The 22,155-nt window shown below is 36.9% G+C and overlaps 1 protein-coding gene across 2 annotated transcripts; it reads right to left on the bottom strand.

Annotated features, from left to right (window-relative positions):
* Positions 1 to 66: 66 nt before the first annotated feature.
* On the bottom strand, positions 67 to 21,019 carry Atf6 (bZIP_ATF6 domain-containing protein ATf6). 2 transcript variants are annotated; one of them, XM_019050580.2, is made up of 13 exons: positions 20,599 to 21,019; positions 18,821 to 18,879; positions 17,830 to 17,959; positions 17,535 to 17,644; positions 10,556 to 10,733; positions 9,537 to 9,718; positions 8,528 to 8,668; positions 7,369 to 7,511; positions 6,070 to 6,297; positions 5,483 to 5,680; positions 4,309 to 4,511; positions 3,745 to 3,885; positions 67 to 3,209 (listed from the first exon to the last, which is right to left on the bottom strand). In XM_019050580.2, the coding sequence occupies exons 1-13, from the start codon at positions 20,669 to 20,671 to the stop codon at positions 3,106 to 3,108; spliced, it is 1,890 nt and encodes a 629-aa protein (XP_018906125.1). In that variant the 5' UTR covers positions 20,672 to 21,019; the 3' UTR covers positions 67 to 3,105. The 2 variants fall into 2 exon arrangements, with proteins under 2 accessions (XP_018906125.1, XP_072162718.1); XM_072306617.1 differs by lacking the exons at positions 17,535 to 17,644; positions 17,830 to 17,959; positions 18,821 to 18,879; positions 20,599 to 21,019 and adding an exon at positions 16,312 to 16,448.
* Between the last annotated feature and the right edge of the window lie 1,136 nt (positions 21,020 to 22,155).

Below are 22,155 nucleotides of genomic sequence, written 5' to 3' on the forward strand. Positions count from 1 at the left end.
TAGGTTCCATTTCAGTGTGGAAGGAAAAGAGGAATAAAAAATTTTATGATGAAAGATGTGAAAAAGTTTTCAAAGAAAATGAATAAAAATTTATTAGAAATCTTTTATGTAAGAACAGAACAAAAAATTCTCAAAATCATATAAAATTGCACAAACGGAACAAAATTTACAATATCTTATAACTATGATGTATATTCCAGTTAAGTCCATAGAGAACGGGTATGGACTAAACCAGGTTTAGGTGATGGCTGCCTAGACTTCGAGACAGTCAAGATGTTGGCAGAAAATTTGGGAATATTTATTCTTTCACCTTTTCCCTAGCTGCAATAAATCATTTCACCATTTGATTTTCCACAAGAAAAACTGATTTTACCTTATTATTGTGCAATGCTTCACCAGGTCGATTCAACATCCTTCGAATGAAGCTTGTTGGATTTTCAGATGGTGGCCGAGTTGTTACCTCGAATAGTTGTACAGCAATAAAGCTTTCAATGAGGTTACAATATGTGACCAAAGTTTGTCACAGACTCAAATAAAACCTGTGAATATACAGGGCGATCCAAAAGTTCGGCGCCAGGCTCAGCCCTGCATCTTTCAAACAAATTGAGATCGAGACTTGAAATTTTGTGAGAGCTCTTGGGTTAAAGAAAAAGACTTTTAGGATTCCCCAAAATTTCGAGGGAGCCCCCTGAAAGAGAGTAAAAACCTTATGGATTATGGGAAAGGTGGAGAACTTTTGGATCACCCTGTATCTAGGAATCACAGGAAAAAAGGGGCCATCACATTCGACGGTGCATCACCATCTGAGTCTTCTACCTGAACTCTTACAGAAGAAATGAGATGTAGGACAAATATACTTCTGCAAGTATCTTTAACAGGAAATCAATTAAAAAATTGATAAATACATAAAAACAATAGAAAAACGGGGATATTTTCATTGAAAAATGAAAAAAGAAAGTACTTTAAATCACATGTTGAAAAAACTGGAACATAGGAATTAATCTACACTGAGTTTACTGAAAAATTAAAGTAAATCTTAAGGCGAATTCTGATGCTAGGATTAAGATTTGCCAGGTTGTACGATAAAATTTGAATATTTTACATGAGTTTAAATGGAGAAAAGAGCTGATTTCTCATTACAATCTGCCTATAATGACTGGGGTTCATTATTTAAACAGTCTAATTTTTCAGGAGAGCTATTCGTGTCACGATGGGTCAAAAACTCAATTATTGAATTTTTACAGAAAACTCTTTGCATATTATTTTGAAGAATATGTTACGAGCAGTTTAGTTTATTTTTGTACCAAAAAAAGACTGGAAGTTCCTCATTTCTTAATCCAACAATTTTGAGCCTTGAACATGTGAGATCAAAAGTAACAAAACTCGAAACAGCTTTCTCTTAAAACTACATTACTTCGACTAAAAATTTCAAACCACCATGACTCCACTTAGATTATACATTTTTGGACGTTTGAAGTGCTAAAATGTTTGCAGAATATTCCCAACCAGAAAGGGACCAATAACTGAATTTTGAGTTATTCAGGCATTATAAGGTCTATTTTTTCAAGGAAAGTTCTATAAATTGAATTTCTTTTGATTTTTCATGATAGGAACTTAGCTCAAATAATTTCTAAAATATCAGATTCAAAGAAATTCTAGCAGAAATTCTGAAAAAAAAAGAAAAAAAAAATTGTTACCGATCAAGTTTTTCATGGATAAATTTCTGAGGACAGCAGTGTATATCAAGGTAGGCATTGCTAAAAATGATTTCTACTCAGGAAGTAGATTCACTGTTAAATAGCTACATTAAGCAGGTGTCTTGCTAGGGAAGACACCGTTGGAGCCTTCAGACGTAGTCATATTTACTTCAATAAAATACAAATTAACTGGGAAAATCGTGGATATTTATCTTCGAGGACAATTTTGTTTGCAATATAATCTAAATCATTCGTAAAATTCATGGAAAAATATGCATAACTTTCCTTTAAAATGCATGTTTTGTCCGGGGAGAGGCAACTCTCGAGTGTTCATTCAGCGTTCATTCTCCCTTAGCACGGCTGTACAGTTCTTCATTCCAGATTTTGCAAGGTAAAAACACTTATGTGCATAGGGAAACTAATAGTACATACGTTGTTTCTGAACTGAGCCGGACTTAGTAGTTCCTACTTGTAAAATAGAGTCCAATTTATTATTACACTAAATACCTATAGTACCGTATAAGATACATAATTATCCTGGTAGAATAGAATATACACTTGCTAGGGCTTCCTATATAAGAAGCATTCTGTCTGGAAAAAAGACCCTCAAAATCTGGAATGAGGATCTGAGTTTTCACTCAGCATCACAGTAATCCTGACCTTGTTTCAAACGATCAGTGCTCCAAATGTTAAACCCAGTTCTTTGTTGTGTATTTCATGGTTTGGAGGAAAGATATAGCCATATTGTGGTGGCTAACACACTAAAACCTAGATTGAGCTGTGCAAGATAGTGATGGCTCACCGAAGATAGTGCCAATGTTGTAAGCCCTGTGTTGTGTACTAAGTCCTCAGCTGATTTTTTCTCCCTGTCTTCTTAGGAAAAGCTAAGGAACAAACTTAGACATAAAATATATTTGTGTGCAAATAGTAATGGCTAAAACCCGGGCAAGAAAGGAGTGTTGAATAGATGCTATTAGTAGAGATGTCACCATAGGGATTCTCACTAAATCGAATTGGATTGAAACAACAATGACATAACCTCTTTTGATGCTACCAATGAGAATAAAACGATATACATTGCTTTTCTGTGACATAGCACTAATAGTGTCTATTACACTCGTTGTTGTCAACAACACTGAAACGTCTAGAATAACAAACAATTTTTAAATTACTTAGATGTACAAAACTATGAGGGCTACTATTTCCTTGGTTTATAAACGCTTTTCGTCTTTAATTCTGCTTTTTTGGAGATGTTAAGTCCTTTGGTTCACCTTGTAGAGGGTTTTGAGGAGATTGCGAGCGATCTTTTCAAACCAACTAAGCACTGACAATGTGCTAACTAAACTACTGAGGCTTGCTTCGAGACAATGTTAACAAAAAGGAAACTTTAAACCAGACGATTCTTTGGTCAGGGGAAACTCATCCGCACAGGTCGCGGTTGTTCCTCAGAGAATGAGTTATACTTGTGCGATGGTTTCATGAAAAAAGGTTTGAAAGCTCGATTCTGGATTTCTGAAAAAAGAAAACAAAGATCACTTGCCAGGATTGTTCCATTTTTAGTACTGCCATCAAATACTTTTATTCACATTATGAAGGTAATTTTTCCAAATGAAGGAGGAAATTAGGCGTTAAGGAAAAGAAAATAAATTAAGAGGAATATCGAATTCATCTTAATCTTAACTTCTTGCGAGAGTTTGTATAATACTCTATTGGGCAATCCGGAGGAGCGAACGGAGCTGATAGAAATTCTTCTCTTTATTGTGAATTTTTGACACCAATTTTTCCATTCATAGGGTTTCATCTTTTACTCACATTACACTAAAATTTTAACAGGAAATTGATAATTTGTTTCAAAACGGAGAAATATCCATTCGGTAACAGAGATTTATATGGCAAACAGTTGTATGATACTGTGAAAAATAATATTGACTCCAAACTTTACATCAACTTTCAGTACATCTATTGAAAGAAATTTCAAGAAAATTTTCTATTTCATTGACCTAGAATGACAGGTTTTGACATCATCATGGACAGATTGGCTCCTTACCTGGTTGACTGTTCGATCCTGAGACATTATTGGCTTTGCGCAAATGCAATGGAATGACTGCTTCCCTAAACTGGAGTACTTTAGTGTCAGTTACGGCACAATCTATCTGCATCATTGTGACTAGTTCATTGGTTGTAGAATCTGAAATGAAGGTACGAAAACCAAAGTGGATAACCTTTGAGGATATGTTAGATGCAGGAAGTTTATTTTGCAGAGTAGCTACTTCAGAGAAACAAACCATCATCAAACGTTTTACTCATCAGCATCGTGACCATATTGGAGGAGGAAAAACACTCTCTCCTGTTGAAGTCAAAATTATTATTGCACTTTTGGGGCAGGTTTTAAAATTATTGCTTTGTGGACCTGAGGTGTAGTTTGTGGTTTGGGCCCATTAAGCTTTCTCATCTTTCTGAAGGCCTGAGGGGCCTCCCTCTGAAAAATTTGAAATGTCAACCTCCTGTAAAAACAATCCGATGCATATTCCAGGTCACACCTCAGAAAGGGAGAAAAAGGGAAACTTGGGGGGGGGGGGGGAGGGAAGAAAAAAAAAGAAGAGGAACTCACCATTGGTAGATAGAGCAGGAAACACCAAAGACATTTTAGGTCGAGCGGTTTTGTTAAGAGCTAGAGCAGGCAACAGTAGGTGATCACCGGAGAATGAAACAACATAGAATGTATCATCGCGTCGATTAAGTGCTTCTAGTAATGGTTCGTTTGTGTTTGGAATGTGTTCACCACTATAGATATCTATAGCATGGTTCATACGGCTGCAAGAATGAATCCCCAAGCAAGTGAGTCAATTCAAATGATTAAAATCAATCCATAAATCAAACAAGCATTTTTAAAGTTCTGTCAGATAAAGATTATATTAAACAACTGACTAAACACTTGGAATCTGGTCAAATCATTCACTTAAACAGCTTCAGAATAATTTTGCAAGGTAAATTCTGCAAGGCTTCAATGACTTCAGCCAAATATAAGGGTAAAAATTATTGAAAACATTTGTACTTAATTGGCTGAAACTTAAATTGAAGAGAAAACTTGGAAAATCAAAAAATATTATGGAACTCGCACAGATTAGGAATTTAGAGTGCTTTGATCTCAAAAAAGGAAATAATGAATTCATGGATGGATGAGGTAATAATGATGGAAATATGTATATTGATGGCTAAATGCAAAAAATGCAAATCTCAATTGTAATGTTTCAAAATCTCTAATTATGTTTTATTTTTCTCAAGGAAAACTGATTTGAGTGTTTCCCCCTAATTTTTTGTAATTCTTTTAGAACAGGTGAAAAAAGTTTCTCAAAAAATGTCGATAGTAACTGTTGGTTAGTTTCAATTTAAAAAAATTAAACACGAGTGGAGACTTAAAAAACTGCAATCTGAGATAAACATTTTCCAACTTCAAGCATTGAAATGACAGATTCATGAGCATTTAAATGTCTGAGTTCATCAGGCAAGTTACTGTTGTTTTTTTTTGAGCGATACAAGAAAATATTCTTTCCAAAACTGTAGTTCTAATGATCCTCCTGATCTTAAAAACCGTAAAATATCAAACAGTAGGAAAATGCCACCAGAATGAAGCAAAGGAAAATAAGAAATTATTGAGGATCTGCTATTGAACAAAATTTTTCAATATGAAATTTTCGCTAGGAGACTATTTGCTTAATTCTTATGTTTGATGAGGGATGAGGTGCACTGAAAAGTATTTATAAAGGACTAAAAAAGATACTTACGAGTTGACTATCCTATTATTTTTGAATTTTAATTTTTGTCTTGGAACTGGTGGGGTAAATTTCGTTGGGAGGTACGGTAGCATAAGCTGACTCAGTAGATTCTTAAAGCCAGAAGGTTTTTCAATACTCTTCGTTCCACTGACATTATCAGCTTCCTCAGGATCGACGCCAATCCAGCGCCTGAGTTCGCTATCCAGTCTGAAAAAGCCAGATACAAACTCAAATTACTGAGAGAAAAACAAGAGACCTAGAAAAAATAGAAATATCAGGCAAAGTCTTTTCATTACTTCTCGATTTCGAACAATCAATGACTTGAAATGTACTGAGGGTGTCCCAAAAATCTTGTTACCAACCTTTGTATAAAACTTGATGAGTATTTTTACAGTACGATTTAATTTCTTAATATTATTATTTTTACAGGATTTTGACTAAACAGGAGAAATGGAAAACTTGCAGATTTTTCGGAGACTAAGGTTTTAGAGAGGTCCTCTGAGTTCTCCTTCTTTTCTTTTACTAATTATTATTAATGAGTGATCGGAAAATATGTGTAAGATCATGATACTAGATTAAAACCTGTTTCAATTTACCTTATTGACTCAGTGTGATTTATATACAGAGGACAAGTTGGTTGATGTGTACTGCTACGATTTTTGAAGTCCACATTAGGTGGAAAATCATGGTTAATGGAATTATTGGTGTTCATCAACAGCGATTCTTCTTCCGTCCAGAGCAGAGAGCGACCATTGTGATTGTTACTACTTTGCCTAAAATTTGACTCGGTAAACTCAAGATCTTCTCGTGGTCTACTAAACAGGCTGTTTTTTCAAACAAAAATAGAGGCATTAAATTAAGATAATAGCATTATTAAGCCAAAGTACACAATTGAAATACATAATACAAGGTGCTTTTATGATAGATAGGAAACTGGCGCTGTTGCAACCACCATTAAAATTTACATACAGTAAGACCTTGATTCATCAGATTGTGATCTAACAGATTCCATGATTTAATGGATCGATCTTCTGGTCCCTACAAAGGCTTCAAGGTAGTCGAATTGACAAATCAAAATTTGTAAATTATTGTTATTTGTTAATTTGCCATTCAATAGATCGATTTGTAAGTCCCGCAAAAGCCTATAAATCCATGTTTTACTGTAGTTTTGTCATTTGAAGAGGTTGCACAATGGAGTCTGCTTCATGCTATGAAAAATGAATGCATCTGATTTGGTAAAATTTTAAACTCCATCCTTCAAGTAAAACTTCATTAGGAGGGTAAAATATATCATTCATGGCATGACCAGAAGTGGATAAAAATTGCTCCGCATGAAATGCGATGCAATTTTTGATGAAATGAAATATTGAAAGGAGAACATAACAGGGCTGATAAATCTATATCACTGATGTATACTAAGTGATAAGCCTGAGTATCTGCTTGAGAGCTGATAGATCAAAATGAGCCTGCTCCATGATTTTTAATTCCTGCATTTTTGAAAAGTAGGGTGCGTTCAGTTTATAGGAATTTTTCTGCATTTTCATCAACGATACAAGCCACAAAAAAGAATTCAAAGTTGCGTAGTTTTACCTCTCATTTAAGTGGGCATCACTGAGAAAACCATAATGAAATTTATAAATATCCGCCCTATCACCGGTGCACTTTTGAATGCGCCCTCACACTGCCACAATCCATGGTCTGTGCAACCACGCTTTAAAAACAGCTGTACAGACTACAAATTACAACATAGAGGTTGCGTAGTCTAAAGAGCACCATCTTTACCCCTTTTTCATCTTTGAATTTTGCCTATTTTTCACGTTCCTCTGTCCTCTTTTGGTCAACAACCAGATGACTTAGAAAACGACCTCCCCTTTGAAACTTAAATGTTATCATACCTGAAAGAATTAAAGTTGAGAGACATCATAAATAGGATTGCTAAGACCGCGGTTGTTTTCTTTGTTTTCGTGATAAAGGAGGATTTGCAGGCAGGATTCGTGGACTCATACCTTGTCAAACGCTCCAAGAGCACTTTATTAATCTGAAAAGTCATTCAATGAATTAAGCCTGAGAAAGTGATAGAGTGATGTGTAGCATTATTGCTTTCATTGGATGGCAGAATGAGGAACCAGCATGCTGGTAAGAGTGGTAGGCTGAAATATGCCCGTATTACACTATCAAAGTAGAGCCCTTAAAAGGCTCATTGATGGCATTGCCCCCATTGCCTGCAACTTTAGCCTCTCAAAGATTGTCAGCCCGATAATCTTTGAAGGTAGTCAATATGTTAGGGACACATTACGGATCACACATAAAATTTTTCAAGGAAACTCGTGCAGAACTGGCTGAGAAATTAAAGAAATAGTGCCACTTTGAAAGCTCTACTTTAATCAAGTGATACGGGCTAGACAGATCCCCATGCTGAATGTCTATTTATACTATTATTTTTTTTTCACCGATAGAACTTCCAATTGGTTCCATTTTAGCAAAAAGCTGTCTTCACTAAATACGTTTTCAATCGAATTTTCAATTGGTACCTGTGAAGCCTGCTCATTTTTATACGATTTCATCATAAATATTATTAACATGTATTTTTTAAGTATGAAGTTTTATCTTATCTTCTCTCTCTCTCTTCTCTCTAAGTTTTATCTTCTAAGTTCCTATTACGGATTAAGAAAGATAAAACAGCAAGAGGTACATCCAGAAATCAGCCAAACAACAGGATTTTAACATTCTGAATCTACTTCTTTTACATGTATAAACTCATACTGACTGTTTTTTTGAGCATTTCCCCTTACTATGACTCTCAGAAGGTACCTTATTGAAAACTACTTTCAGTGAGCTGCCGAAAAGATTAAACCAAGATATACAGATTTATTCACCATTGAATACACTCTATCTTCGCATAGATTCAGCCAAAAACAGGTTTTCATAGCCTGTTCCTCTATTCCAAATATAAACCATATTCTGTGGTAATAATCGACTGCAGGGGAATCGCAGTTAAAACAATTCTTTAAAATATGAGATACTTAGGTGAGGAGATTTATCCTTTAAACTTACATGTTTTAACTTCTTGTTTTCATGTTGAAGTTCAGAGATCTGATTCTCTAAGGATGTGACATACTCTTTTTTCTTTTTCCGGGACAGACATGCTGATTCTCTATTTTTGATCATTCGCTCTTTCCTCTTCAGAGCTTTGAGCTGTGAAATAAATTATAGAATTAATGCAAACCTTCAAGTTAAGACTAATTTTTATCTATAGATTGAATATTGTGGGGCTTTGTTGAACTTCAGGACATAAAAATTCTGGAGGATTCTAGATTTTTACCGAATATTAATTAATACAACTGCATTTTTTTGCACCTAAAATTTATAAGGATTATAATTTTTTTGAAAAATTATCCCCTTCGCAAGTGTTCAAAAAATGAGGTTTCTTCCACAGATCAGGAATTGCCTTAAAAGTAAGTGTTACTACCGTAAATTTTAGCAGAAAATGTGTTTTTGAGCTTAAAAAGCGAAAACAGCTTTTTGGATCGAAGGAAAGAAGTTTGCAAGTGTAGTAAAGAAAATAAAGTTTCTCTGTGACATTATTTGAGACGACACTGGGTGGTTTCAACCACTGTGAATCCAATTTAACATGACTACTGTACAATTCAATAAAGATCAAACAATTTTATGTAAAAAAAAGTAGCAAAAATATTTATTTCGAACAGCAATGATATTGCAAGCTGAGAATACATAACTTCTCGTTACGATTGTGACCAGAAAGTGATAGAACGAACACAAGTGGGTTTAATTTTTCTTGTGGCATCATAAAATCTGCTAGCCCTGTATTTTCTGTTTAGAATGGGGTAGCATTTTTGACGACTTTGAAGGTCGTTTTTTCAGCTAAAATTTGATTAAATGAAAAATAGAAAAATGTAGGTTTTCAAATTGCTTATGTACACTTCAAAAATGAATTTTAAAAAAACTGTGCAATGGCTTGGTTTTAGGGGAAAAAAAACTCCCGGCTTGACTTATACCTAAAGAACAGTAGTTGTGAGGCTTTGAAAATGAAAGAAAAACCAACCTGTGAATCGTACTGTTGAGGTGATGTGACAGTAGGAACCGAGACTAGAGGTGGTGCAGGCAATACCAATACTTTATTAGGCCGAACTGGGGTTAAGTTAGGAATCAGTTTTGCTGGTACTACGGGAGGTGGCTTTATAGAATTCAAACTTGCCATAGAAACATATACTTTGGTTGTTTTTCCTACAATCATCAAACAAACCAAACAAGAGAAAATTAGTTTTTTGACAGGTTATATCAAGGAATTACGATCTAAGATCAGAGAAAAATTTCATCGCAAAAATTGATGTAGATTCCTCCCAAAGCAAGGGTGCAAAATCTCCACGATTCTGCAATTGGAACTTCACAATGTAACAACTCGAAGAGGTATTATTGGAAGAATTGGATCTAGATCTGCACTTTTGAAAGCTCAGACTAACAGGGTGAGAAGTAAAAAAAAAAAAACAACGAGCATTTGTTTGGAGTCAGCAAGATAAAGCAGATGTCTGTTCATTGACAATGCGCCAAAGTTTTTTCACTAAGAATAGTAAAATTAATTTTTTTTAAATTTTAAATGTTCAGTTAGACAATAATATCATCGTTCAGTGAACAAAATAAGAATTTCAGCCAAGAATATTCAAGGCGCACCTCTCAATAAAATACTCTTTATATGATGGGATTTTGTTTTTTCTTTCTTTATTCCCCCTGCAGGCTGATTATTGAAATTGATAGACAAAGCAATAGACAAAGAAGACAAAAAGGATATGGATGAATTCTATTGGTGGAAGCGGGAGGTTGCAATGGACAAAGGACGTAAGTAATAGACTAACTAACGGCAACCCACGAGAAACCCGATAGTTAATCCATCATTCACTTCCTTAGTCTATAAGAACCACCCATTTCAACCAATAGGTTTGCTTTATACTCCTTATGTCTTCTTTGTCTATAGCTTCGTCTATCAATTTCAATAATTGACCTGCTGGAGGAGGATTAGACAAGCGAATAAAAAACAATTGCACTTTTAATGGTCAGTCAACTTACCATTATTGCTGCCATTACTGTTACTACTAATCGGAGGTGGGGAGGAAACTGTGGGAGTCATAATTCTGATATCGCTGGTTGGAAAAGTATCCAAGACTATTATTGAGCCAGGAGAAGGAGGCGGGCTGTAACCATCCTGTCCTGGAGAGATAGGAGGTGTTTCAACTTCAACTTTGATCTGCGAATAGAATTTATGATGTTGATGACTCATTGTCCAAGATAGCTTAGACAAATTAAATATAAAATGGAGCATTATATGAACTAAATCTAGCATTAAACCTACTCAAAAGTACTGATCGAAATAAAATCTGCAAGTGTGTTTTGGATTAACAAAAACTATAAATTGGGCAAATTCAAAATGCTGAGGGGAAAAGATAGATGAAACTTTTAAAGGGCAATAAACCATCTTTAAAGCTGCATAAAATGACAGGCAGTCTTAGATGCTTTTTTACAGGGTTGTCACAGAATATAGAAAATATAATTCCTTGACAATTCCATATGTTAGATGGTTTGAAAAACATAATTTGAAATATAAGTCTGTTGTTCGAAAAGTTAAACCCATTTTAGAAAGGATATAAAGGCGACTTAACAATTTTTCCCTGGCACTTTCATCATTTTTCCTAATGTCTCCAGGTTTTCATTTACTTTTACTTTCTCGCTCCCATAGGGTAGAGAGGAAGTATTGTCATCCTCCAAAAAAAAAAAAAAAAAAAAGTTGAAATTTCATCATTTCTAGACGTTTTAAGGTCCCAGGAGTAAAAATAACCATACTTGGAAAAATGTGTGTCCGTCCGTCCGACGTCCCCCAAATCTGTCTACAGCGATATCTCAGAATCTATCTGTTCGATTTCATTCAAAATTGGCACAGGACACCATATCTATGGTCTTCTTATGCACGTTCAACGATTTTGAGGTACGCTAAAATTTGGGGGGGCTACGCTCAATTGTCCATTTTTAGCAAAATCACACGGAAAGCTCATTTTGAAAGACTGTAAATTTTGAAAAATGTCTTTAATTCTTTAACAATGGGCATCAAGCACATCACCTGGGTCATTAATTTAAGTTCCAAAAAGATCTTTGGACTAAACTCAAAATTCAAGAGATTACGAGGCCCAAAAGTAGGCACTTTGCTCCGCGAAACAGCTCATTTTCAAGGACTGTAAATTTTAAAAAAATAAAAAAAAATGCCTTCAATTCTTCGAAAGTTGGCATAAGAGCACCACCTGGTTCATTAATTTAAGTTCCTACGAGGTCTTTGGACTAAACTAAAAATTGAAGGGTTACGCGTCATTTAGTGAGGGCACTGCGAAATCACACAGAATATATGGACTAAAATTTTGAAAAATGCCGTTAATTCTGTGAAATTTGGCATCAAACGCAATTGAATCATTGATTTGAGTTCCTGAAAAATAGGACTAAACTCAAAATACGAGGAGTGCAGACCATCTCAAGGGGGTATCGAGATCACTCATCGGTGGGAAGCTCCGCAGTCTGGGCGTAACATTCTAACAAATGGATTAAATGTATTAAAATTGGAGATAAAAAAGTTAGCAACTGCTACATACCAAAAAGAATCCTTGCACAACTATCCTACTCAGCTTAAACTGTGAGCGAACGGATGAAATGATGAAAACATGAGACCAGTAAAGGGTTGAGGAACAGAAAGTAAAACACTACACCCGATTATATTCACGATATTACGATGCAAATCGTTTATTATTGTTTTAATACTACTATAATGCATTGTTACCCAGCGAATGATGAAATCAAATGTCAAAATTAAGAACTAATGACACAAAAAGTAAATGAAATAAAATAGAAACACCTTGACTTAGATGTTGTAAACAAAGATCCACGTTATCACCGACAGGAATGGAGATTGAGAGTCGGAATGTGGGAGAGTAATGCCATGTCCATACCGCTCTTTGATTGGTTCAAACCCGATTCAACAACAAGATGCAGATTTATTCCAAAGCGGATAAAGAATGGTAGTCGCATTTCGTACCTTCTTGACGTCACACGGCATCGTGTACGTTTTGGGTTCATCCTGATTGCATGGCACACCATGTACCCTCTGCGCGTCACAGCCTTTAAAATGGCGGCTCAACTCCAGTTGCGACTACCTTTCTTCCTTCACCATCACATGTCTCTACCAAGGTAGATTTACACAGGTATGGAAAAGTTGAAAATTTCCCATGAGCCTCAGTACGTGTCACATGACCTCGTGACGTAGGTTAAGGGGCCCGTTTTTTAATTAAATTACAATCAAATTAACATTCAAACGTTTGTGCGTTTAAACGCTAAAATTAATATCGTATAACCAAAATTGTGCAAAAAATTCCACAAAATTTTGACAAACGATAAACCGAACATAATAAATCAAAATAATCAAAACATACAAAATGGCTGACGTTAAGGGGCCGCTGGAGAGCCAATCAGAGGCCAGTTGTTTAGTTCTGTCCATACCTGTGTAAATCTACCTTGTGTCTCTACCTCACTCGTCATAGAATGAGAATCCGAGGCTGGGCTAGAATTTGTTCTATGCCCTCGCTCAATGAGTATCATGAATCTCGAGTAAATCGAATTCTTCTTCGACCTATTCTCTACACCAAAACCTAGAATAATAAAGCTCCAAGAGGAGTGCCTTCTTCATTTGAAATGCATGTGCTGTAATGTTGGGTGTCAGCGCTGACGATACCTACTGATCTATCCTGCTAATGGACATAACCACTTAGATCTATTTATTTCCCCGATACTTTTTGAACATGAAGAGAAGAACATTGCTTTCTGTCTTCTACTTTCTGACATTGCGGTGAAGTTCAAAGCCGAGCCCAGGTAACGATGCAAACTATTCAACCTCTGACCGTTACAGTTTCCTTGGACACAAAGCATGTAGAAATAGTTGTTGACTGTAATTAATGGCTAACTCAATATCTGCTTGTGTCTGAGGAATGGTATTGGCAGAATGGATTAAATCTTCCTCAGCGACACCATTGGTTGACCGAGGAGAAATGATGAGGTATGAAATCAGAAATGTTTGCCACCTCTGCGCTTCCAAGCAATTTTTTACTTAGAATTGTTGACGCAGGGTCTATATATGTACCAAATACCATACTTTACAGTTGTTGATATAAATTATTAACTCAATCACAACAACCTTGCGATTCCCTTCCTCCGAGTTCACACAGTACCTCTCCTCGAACGTAGCATAAGCGACCTGAAAAAGTTCAGAGTATTGGACACAAAATATGTAGAAATAGTGATTGACTGTACTTAATAGCCAAATTAATATCTGCTTGTGTCTGAGGAATGGTAGGTATTGGCAGAATGGATTTAATCTTCCTTTGCGACATCATCGGCTGACCATGGAGAAATGATAGGGTATGAAATCAGAAACGTTTGCAAGCTCTGCGCTCCCAAGCAGTTCTTACTTAGCGTTGTTGACGCAGGGTCCTCTGAGATAAATAGGTATAAAATCCTATTTTGGGAATCCTTAAGCTCATTTGAACAGTGATATTTAGAAATGAATCAAGTTCCATTGCTGCTTTGCAGGCTCTGCGCTCCCAAGAAAATCTTACTTGGCATTGTTAATGCAGGGTCCTCGTAAGTAAATAGATACCTATAAAATCCTGTTTTGGAAATCCTAAAGCTCATTTGAACAGTGATATTTAGAAATGAATCAAGTTCCATTGCCATTAAAATTATGCAACCTGACCTTAAGGGAAACTGAATGCATGCATTCCCGTTCAGTTCATTTAAAACCAGAATGCTTGGGTGGAAAAACAAAAATTATTCAAATTCTGGGGCATTTTTCACAAAAAGGAAAAGTTGCATCTTTTTGAAAGCAATTCAATAGACTTGATTCTTTACTTCTATACGCAGTCCATATTTAAACAGTTATTCCATCATCCAAATTATGTTTGCTGCTGGGATAGGTTATTTCAGTGCTAAAAATGAGGCCACCTGCGGCCTAATTATTGAAGCTAAGTCATGCTGCAATCACACGCTGAATTTAGCAGCTGAATGTAGAAGTCATCAGTAATCGGCTGAAATTTAGCAGATTCGAGTTATTTTCATCCCGATGTGTATCAAATCTACTTGAATAGTTCAAACAAATTCAAAATTGGTGGTTGCTGAGAATCGTTGCTGAATTTTGCGCGTCACGCGCAAAATTCAGGCATCGGGTCGATGACTTCTACATTCAAGCCACATTCAGCGTGTGATTGTGGCATGAGCCTGAAACTATAAGACATAGCCCTATCTTAACCATGTAATATATTGCAATTGGATGTCTTATCGGGCTGCTTTAAACTTTAAATAATTGGCCCCCTGGTTAAAATTTAAGAAGGAACTAGCTACCAAAAGTAGGCACTTCTTAAATTTTAATCCCACACAATGCTTGACAACTAAATATAAGTGGTAATCTTTACTTATATGATTACTTAATTCCAATACCTTTGAACAAATAGTAAGCCATACATCCGTTAGAGATGAAGCCTGTGATCAAGGCATCAATTCGTAAATCCAAGGAAGAAAATGCGAACCATGAACAAACAATGACCACTGTATGAAACTGAACAGCACTTGCTATGAAGAAATTAAAATTATACTCATCTTTAGTAAACTTTGTGTTGACACTCAACATGAATTCAAAACATGAAACTGAACAGCACTTGCAATGAAGAAATTGAAATTATTCTCATCTTTAGTAAACTTTGTGTTGACACTCACATGAATTCAAAACATTGATTAATTATGGTGTATTTAAAGTAGCTGTGTTTGTAAAACCTTAGTGCTGTAAATTTAGAGGAGCCAATGATAGTATTGCAATGAAATGTGGATAGAATAAAGTACACACATTCCGGTCAATACTGTTCAGTGGTCCTTTAGAGAACCGGTTGGATACTTCGAGCACAGTTTGGAGAGTTGAGGACAAAAAAAAAGGGAAGACTTTAGGTTGTGAAACGCTCAGCCGCTTCCAGGAGGAGACGATGAAGGATGCGCAGACCCTCTCGATTCAAGTGAAGCAAGTCTACTCGGCGATTCTGATGACCTCTTTTAGGAAAATAAAACTTTTCGTAAAATCGGCGGTCAGGCTCCCAAGAGTCTTGACGCATGAAGGGAGAGAAGCTGTCAACCACAAGAACACGATCACGCAATGATTCTCTGGAGCAAAAGCTCGACAACCATTGATTGACCACATCAATCTTGCGATTGACATGCGCAGGAAAGAGAGGAATAGGAGGGATTCTGCCGACGACGATGAAGCGAAAGTGTCTTTCGGCATAAAGAAGGAGGGCCTTCAAGGCCTTTTTAAGGGCTGGGACATCAACTTCCGCCTTGATGTCGTTAGTCCCTGCTAGAATGATAAGAATATCCCTGTCTTTGTCGAAGGCTTCATTTCTTGAAAGGCGCTTAAGAATCTGGGTTTTTAGGATCGATCGGAGCCAAAGATCATGGTTTGCCGGAGGAAGGCAACAAGCAGAAGCACCACTAACTGCCAAGGATACAGAATCTTCGACAGGAAAATTATTAAGCATACGAACCAATTGACTGGCTCCAAGGAAAACGTACATGATGACAGATGAAGTAACTAGGTTAGGTGTGAAGAATACAAAGTAAAGACAAATCAAGAGAAAAGATTAGCTCAGAAGAGGAACAAGAGTTTGGACCAGAGATAAGAGATCAGTTGGAGAGCGGATAAGATACGAACGTTACGCTACCTGATTAATTCTTCCAAAAAAATAGGAAATTACCAAGATAACAATCCAAGCCTGTGCGAAGTTGAGCAGAGAATGGAGAATGGACGGGCGCATGCAGAAGGAGGTGGCAAGCCGGCCGTTGTTGGTTTTGGCCATGACGTAAGATGCACACTGTCCAATGGGAATGAGGGTTTCACGCATTACGTGACCCAAATATGTCACGATCTTCTTTTGCTATATCGTTGCTTGATGTGACGTAGGCTTGTACATTTCTCCGCTCGCCACCACCTCCTGAATGATGAGATTATCATAAGAAGAGTCGATTAATTTCATTAATTATTTTCGATGTTTAGTTCATTATAGTTAGTATAATTTATAAAATAAGTTGTAAAACCTAGTATCCGTTCATAGTGCGTTAGTGCGAAATGAATGATTTGAGTTAATTTATAATTTTATTATTTTATTTCATAAGTAAAGGGCTTGTAGCTGTGATGTGCTTTTTTTCAGATCATATTTTAAGTTTAATATTTCTAAGTGAGTACTGTTTCATAGTCTACTATTTTATATAATTGTTGTACCAATGAATGATTCCACCGAGATTATGACCATGTCTAAAGCATTCTGTCAATTACCTCAGTAGATCCTCAAGAATCTTAGAATTGCTAAGATTTTTAAGGATCGCAGTCTTCACTGTGTGGCATTATTCGTGTATTATTTAATCGAAGATGCCTCTCAGTGTTGACAAGCGATTCTGAATATGTTCATCACATATCATTGAGGAGTTCCAATTAAGTTTCAACAAACACGATAAAAATGGTATTTACAGAATCAGATCGTTGAGGGATAGGTGGCGGAGCCACCAAAATGCCGGCGCGAAGCGCCGGCTCGAGCGAGAAAGTCCCGTGCGGTCCCCGCACCAATCCGCGAAGTGGATGGGGGGGGCGAAGCCCCCCAAATGCCGGCGCGAAGCGCCGGTACGCGGCGCGAAGCGCCGCGCATAAATTGGCCGGAGGCCAATTTTTTTTAGTTTCCTGACAATTCCCAGTTTTCACTGTGGCAACTCTGTTTTTATGTCAAAATAAAGCGATCAATGGATATTATAAGTACAAAGATCATTCTCCAGACAAGTTAATGATTTTCCAAAACTTGTAAATTGCTCATCATTTATCAGGATCTTAAACCTGTAGAAAATAACTAACCACAAGCTGTCCAAAGCTTGACAAACTGATCCATATTTATCTAAATTGATAATTGTAAAGAAGTAAAATTAATCCTACCTGTCCATTATTTGTAGTTGATGGCCAAGATTCTAGACTTGTTTGACTTACAGACGAGGATCCTGAGGATGCTGGCTCTGCTTTGATGTCTTCCCCAAAATTGTCGAAATCTGAGAAAATTAGAAGACAGAATCAAGAGTATTAGAAACAGAGTCATATGTGTTCATTACAGAAGCTGTGAGCTAAAGATCTTCTGTTAATGTTTAAGATTTGATCAATATTCAAATTTTTATCCGCATAATTGAAGGGAGCTCTAAGGTAGGTATTTTAGTATTTCCATTGGTATGATTCTTACCTTGTGAGGAAATTGTCTTGAGATCATCTGATGAAAGGGTCCATGGAAATGTTTCATCTTCATTTCTAAAATCCATGAAAACATCTGAACCTAGCACAGATTCGGAGGATGTATCTTCCAGGAAAGGCATCTAAAAATAAGAATAAAAAAATATCACATCTAAAAGGACTATTGAGTACACATTTTTTAGAAGTTGTAAGCTCTATTAAACGGCAAAATGTCTACAAAAACTATACGTTTACCAGTATGGAGGAAAAAGAAATGAAACGTGCATAAATCATTTACCAGGAAATGAACTACAGCGTATTGTGGGATTCTATGTTATGGTAGATTGGGATTTGTCTTAAATAATTTAATGGAAATTTCATTCCAAGGCGAATTCTCCCCCCTCCCCCCCAAATGGATCTGGACATTTTTGGGTTGAAAATGGAAGCATAAGAAAAAAAAGGGAACGAATTCAGCTTTTAATAAGATTTTATTCCTGTTGTAGCTTGCAGTTATTGTATGTAATATTTTTAAATCCTTTAAATTGACTTTTTGTGAATTCTTCTTTGATCTGGTCTTCGAGTCAACGATGATGTAACCTTAGAACCTTGAGGATTACACCTTGATCAAAAGGCAAAATTAACCCTAGAACCCCAAGATTTAACCTGAAGATTTTTCTTCGGAGGAATCTTTTTGTTCTTCTTTTATCTGATTTTTGGTTCAGCTAGGATTGGTAAATAGAAAACTTTGACTCTTTGGTGCTGCTTAAAAAAAATAAGGACAGATTCAATGATAAATTATTCTGTGAACTGATGAAGTCAGACCAAAAATCTGCTATTCTAATTTTTACTTAGAGTTACAATGTATAAATAATAAATCAAGATGGGAAACTTTCTGTTGCGCCTGAAAAATAGGCAAACTGTAAGGATTAAGTTTCATCTTCAGGACGAAAAAACTTACAGAATATCTGGAACAAAATAATAATCATACGTTCAATTCTACTTACATCAAAGCTACTGTGGAATTTGAGAAAGTCATCTTCCGTTTTAAGTGATTTTTCAAGATCTGGAAAAAATACGGGAAAAAATTAGAAAAAGAAATTAACAAATAACAAACATGAACAAGTTTTACTTCAGGTTCAGGTCCAGGTGGTCAAGCATTTGCTGAAATCATTAGAAGAACTACGTGTTACTGTGTTTGAATTTGTATGATGAGAATTGCAAATCATGCATCTATTTCTTCAGAACACTGTACAGTGTGTTTCCCACTGATTCTTGGGTTGCATCACATACTGAAAAAATCAGCAGAGATCAAGGGACTCATTTTGCAAAACCCTCATGGGCTTCACACAAGATTTGCCAATGTTTAATCATCTGGACAGGGCAGGAAATAGTCCGACTAAAATTAAAGATGTCGCAACAACCAGCCAAAAATCTAGGCAAAGGACCCTGCACACTCGTTAATGGATGCTAATCTAGAGTTGTCACTGTGCTAACTTTCTACAAGGCACCGTTTCCGCAGTGTTACGCACAATCCGCAGTAGAAGTTTTGATAATTACTGGAATAAGTGAGGCCGGCGCGACGATTTAACACGGAAAACCTGAGCCGGTGATGGGTAAGGAATAGGGTGGGAGAGAGAAAGAATCTGATTTGGACGATGAAATGAAAAGGCGTGCGGAATCTGAGATAAGACTGCTAGGTTTCCTTGGTTTTTGACAGGTGCTAAAAGATAGATATCGCCACACTAGCCTCTCTTATTCAAGTAACAATCGAAACGCTTGTGCAAAATGCTGCAAAAACAGTGCCTCGTAGAAAGTTGGCGCAACGTTGACTATTGATCAGCATCCAAAGCCGAGTTTAATGCAATAAAACAATTGGAAATATCATGGTGCCCGTCCCCAAAAGGAGTTTGTGGGGTCGTTTGACAAACTCTGTTGAAAAATTGAGCTATGTATGAGATGTGAGCATAAGTATTAAAAGCGTTATGCACAAGTGAGAAATGTGTTGAAGGCTGAATGCAAAAAAATTAAATGAGAAAAGGAAATTTTGAAGAAATTCGAATGAGTCATGAAATGAATAGCCTTTAAAAACTACCGCATTCATTAAGTGTCAAGAGTCATTGACAAATGAATCGGTTTCTATTGGACAGGCGTGACTCCAAAAAATCATGAGTCCTAGCTTTCGTTGATCACGCAGGATGAGCGGGCTCATTGTTTTTTTGACTGACGCCCGTCTAACACAGACCGATACAGATGCAGTGAGTAATGACTTGTAACACAGCCTATTCTCACGTTTCATTCCTTAGGACTTTCGCATATTTTCAAAGACAGATACTTAGGAAATTCTAAAATCTGGAAAGCTGCAGTGATGGCATGCATTTACTCATCGACTTCATCCACTGAAATATTGTCTGCCCATTGGGACAACCTAGCCAATCATAAAGCTAGGAGATGCTTTAATTTCCAGATTCCCTTCTAACTTGAAGGGAGTCAATTTAAACTTCTAAGGAGTCAACTCAAGCATTCAATACCATTTTAGATCAATATGAAATTTTGTTAAATTCAACCCTCTAGAGGCCTGAGGTACTTGTGGTTTGAAGGCGCAACAAGGATGGTTCCTTGTTGTCCGTTTACTCACAGGGAGCAAACTGGCCTAACCAACGTGACTTTCGAATGATCTTCATCATCCTGTATCATCCAAGAAATTCCTTCATGAGCAGCTCTGCAAATAAAATAGAAAACACGCATGAAATGATAACAGACATAACCATGAAATCACTCATACCTATATTGAAATCCGTTACTATTCTCGGAGAAAATAGACTTTCTTGAAAACCGGTCTCTGATTCGATCTCCATTGAAATTAGCTTGATTTGGTCGCAGTGCAGGAAATATTAAAAACGTACATTTGGAAGAATACTTCAGCACAACACTTGATGGTTCCTTAGATCAAAACAAACTATACACGTTCTCACTGATAGAGATAATGCCCGCACACACGAATGCCGCAAGAGATAATATCCATAATGACTAGCTGATAAGACACAAGCGCGGAGGTTCGAGAGACTAATGCTATTATACTTGAAACTCTTGAAGACTCCGTTGGAGATTGAAGATTCTGAGGAGGCTGGAAAGTGCCTTGTCTTGTCAAAACTCAAATTGTTTACATTCGAATTCGACGTTCGCCATTCTGCTGACTGCCGATCGTCGCGAACCGACCGGTTTGCGACCTCTGCGCAGGTCCTCGAGGCAAACACCGTGAAACTGCAGGGGTCATTCAACTTATCACTTCTTTCGACGGAATTTTTTTGTTGCAGGCGAGCATTCTTGCGCGTCAATCTGCGATAATGACTTTGACGAAAGCTTGTAACAAGGATATCGTCAAAAGGTCATCTGTAAAGCTACTGCTCCTTCATTATTCGTCCCTGCATTGCACCGATGAAACCTTCACTGCTCCTAAGGACTCGCATTTGCTTATCGGCAAATTGAAGGCGAATCTAACAGCCCACCAAGAAATTGAGAGCATGCGACGGGCCCTGCAGGATATTTGGAGACAATTTTACATTTTTTTTTCATTCATAAAAGTACCGATCTGCATGAGGAAACTAATGGTTATGCATTGGATAAAATTTCATTTCGGCCACTTGTTGAAACACCACGTTGGCGAACAACAGAGGTGAGAAATGAGAAGTGAATCGCTCAATCCCTACTTTGTTCGTCATCCATCAGACTGCGCCACTTGCGCACATAAAACGCCTTCAGAGAGTCGAGTATGTAATGAGCTAAAATCAGCACGCACAACATATTCGTAACAACAATTGCTGCTGACGAAGCAGAAGGCGAATTTTTCAGTTAAAAAAAAGAGTATGATCAGCTTGCAAAGAGAAGGTACGTATTTGATCGACATAAATTGAATGAAAAATAAATGCGTGAATTGGTCGACGTGAACTATCGACACCGATTCAATGGACAAATAAATAAAATCCGGATCAAAATCAGTGAAAAAACTTGCATTTACCATGAAAATTTCAAATTTCGATACCTAGATAGTAGGGTCAGCTAAGATTTTGATTTTTCGCGATTTTAAGTCTAAACGTATCATAGAATACCCCCTGCAAACCGTTTTTGGGTACATTTTTGTCGCACTTTTTTTTGCTCCAACACCACTGTGCGGGCCTTTTGTCGGCAACAGCACTCGCCTTGCGAGTCTCTCGCCGACCCGCGTGTGCGAGAGAGACGGAAAAACGCGCGGGAGAAGCTAGCAGGGAAAATCTGCTCACGTGATCGGGCTGGTTTGTCAAACTTGCGGCTCCTTTTGGTAAAACGTACCAATCAATTTCAT

The sequence above is a fragment of the Bemisia tabaci genome, chromosome 2 (genome assembly GCF_918797505.1).
Source record: "Bemisia tabaci chromosome 2, PGI_BMITA_v3".
NCBI classification, from domain to species: domain Eukaryota; kingdom Metazoa; phylum Arthropoda; class Insecta; order Hemiptera; family Aleyrodidae; genus Bemisia; species Bemisia tabaci.

Bases quoted from the DNA above. Each gene is read 5' to 3' on its own strand.
- Atf6 (XM_019050580.2), bottom strand. From the start codon at position 20,671: ATGGAGATCGAATCAGAGACCGGTTTTCAAGAAAGTCTATTTTCTCCG. The intron at 8,669-9,536 runs GTTGGTTTTTCT...TTTATTTCACAG, and splicing joins CTCAACAGTACGATTCACAG to CTCAAAGCTCTGAAGAGGAA. The intron at 4,512-5,482 runs GTAAGTATCTTT...TCATTCTTGCAG, and splicing joins AATAATAGGATAGTCAACTC to CCGTATGAACCATGCTATAG.